This window comes from Neopelma chrysocephalum, unplaced genomic scaffold, assembly GCF_003984885.1.
Source record: "Neopelma chrysocephalum unplaced genomic scaffold, ASM398488v2 Primary Assembly neopelma1_97017, whole genome shotgun sequence".
Taxonomy (NCBI): Eukaryota; Metazoa; Chordata; class Aves; order Passeriformes; family Pipridae; genus Neopelma; species Neopelma chrysocephalum.
Genome location: NW_020925659.1, coordinates 3723520 through 3724909, shown reverse-complemented (window position 1 = coordinate 3724909; position 1390 = coordinate 3723520). Strand labels below are relative to the sequence as shown.

Below are 1390 nucleotides of genomic sequence, written 5' to 3'. Positions count from 1 at the left end.
TGCATTTATATATTTTGGGATGTAACTGTATACACATCAAAGATGTTCTCTATGTGTTAATGCATGTTGTCTAAATATTTTGATTTGTTTTAACAAAAATACAATAAGGATTTGTTCATAGTAATTATTAGGTTATAAACCACATCTTGCAGCACTTCCTGATCAGTTGAAAGGAGAGTCTTGGCTGTGAAAAGGCTGCAGGATTTGGCCTATTAACTAATTCCACTGTAAATTAGTATGTATGCTGTTATTTACTTGGGAAAACAAGGCTTCACTTTAAATGCATTTTAAGGTCACCTAATTATCTGGCAAATACCAGTTCGTAGTCTCTGAAAACTCCCTTCTTCCTAATCAATTCATCTTGTTTTTACCAAGTACCTTTGATTTTGCTTAGTGTAAGTTGGCTCTGATGAAAAAAAAAAGGACCAGTGTATGATAACTTTTTTTTCCCTATAAAATAAAACAAATAATCAAAAATACTGTTTGGAGGAAGTTGAGAATACCTACCCATGCAGCACAGGTTTCAAGCAGCTATTGAACACAGCAGAAAGCAAAAGCCAGCTGCATTTAGCTTCTGTGGAGTTTAAACCTGTTTCTTATTTGGAGCTGTAACACGTGATTTTTGTTTGTTTGTATGTTTTGCTTTTCATTTTACACAACTTACTTGTAGAAAGAATTCTTGTAACTTCTTAACTTACTCTTAACGGCACAGATGGCTTTCCTCACCACACTAGATTGCTCTACTTTCCCCTAAGGCAGAACAATCACCTTTGACACCACCAACAGTAGGTAAAGCAGCAGAAGTTACGACAAAACCCAGCTTTTAGAGGGAGGTATTTACCTGTTGCTTCCGCAGTTCATGCTGAGGTTACATGTGCAGTTTAAAGCTTTTTCGCTCGACTACTCATTTACTCTGCTGACAAGGGTCGGGGTGGAAAGTTATGGGTTTCCACGAAGAGCTGCGTGGTGGGGGCAAAAGGGATCTTAGAATCAAATTACACGAAACCAGGCTAAGGCGGCCAATCTCTGCCGTTCCCTGAATTTAGGCTAAGGCTCCGCTGAGCGCCCTCCTGGAGACGGGGATGAGGGGAGCCCTTCCTGCTGCCGGGGCGCACGCGGCCGGTAGGGGCGGGCGGGGTGCGAAGGTGCCGTCGGTCCGGGCCGGGGTCCGGGCGGGGGCCGCGCAAAGGACACGCGTGTCGTGTCGCGTCGTGTCCTGTCGTGTCGTGTCCTGTCGTGTCGCGGCCCGGACCCGCCCGCCCGTGGTCCCGCCCGGGCGCCTGCCCGCGGCCCGGCGGCGGGGTTGCGGCGGGGCGAAGGAAGGGGGGCCGCGCCGGGTGAGCGCCCGCCCCGACAGGACAGGACACGACACGACAGGACACGACGCGAC

General features: G+C 47.8%; 1 protein-coding gene across 1 annotated transcript in view; it reads left to right on the top strand.

Moving 5' to 3' along the window:
• The first annotated feature begins 1082 nt into the window (after positions 1 to 1082).
• Positions 1083 to 1390, top strand: part of ADAMTS19 (ADAM metallopeptidase with thrombospondin type 1 motif 19) — a 138070-nt gene continuing 137762 nt past the window's right edge. Inside the window, exon 1 of the mRNA XM_027671014.1 lies at positions 1083 to 1302. Coding sequence (XP_027526815.1) covers positions 1083 to 1302 — 220 coding nt within the window. The remainder of the gene's footprint in view (positions 1303 to 1390) is intronic.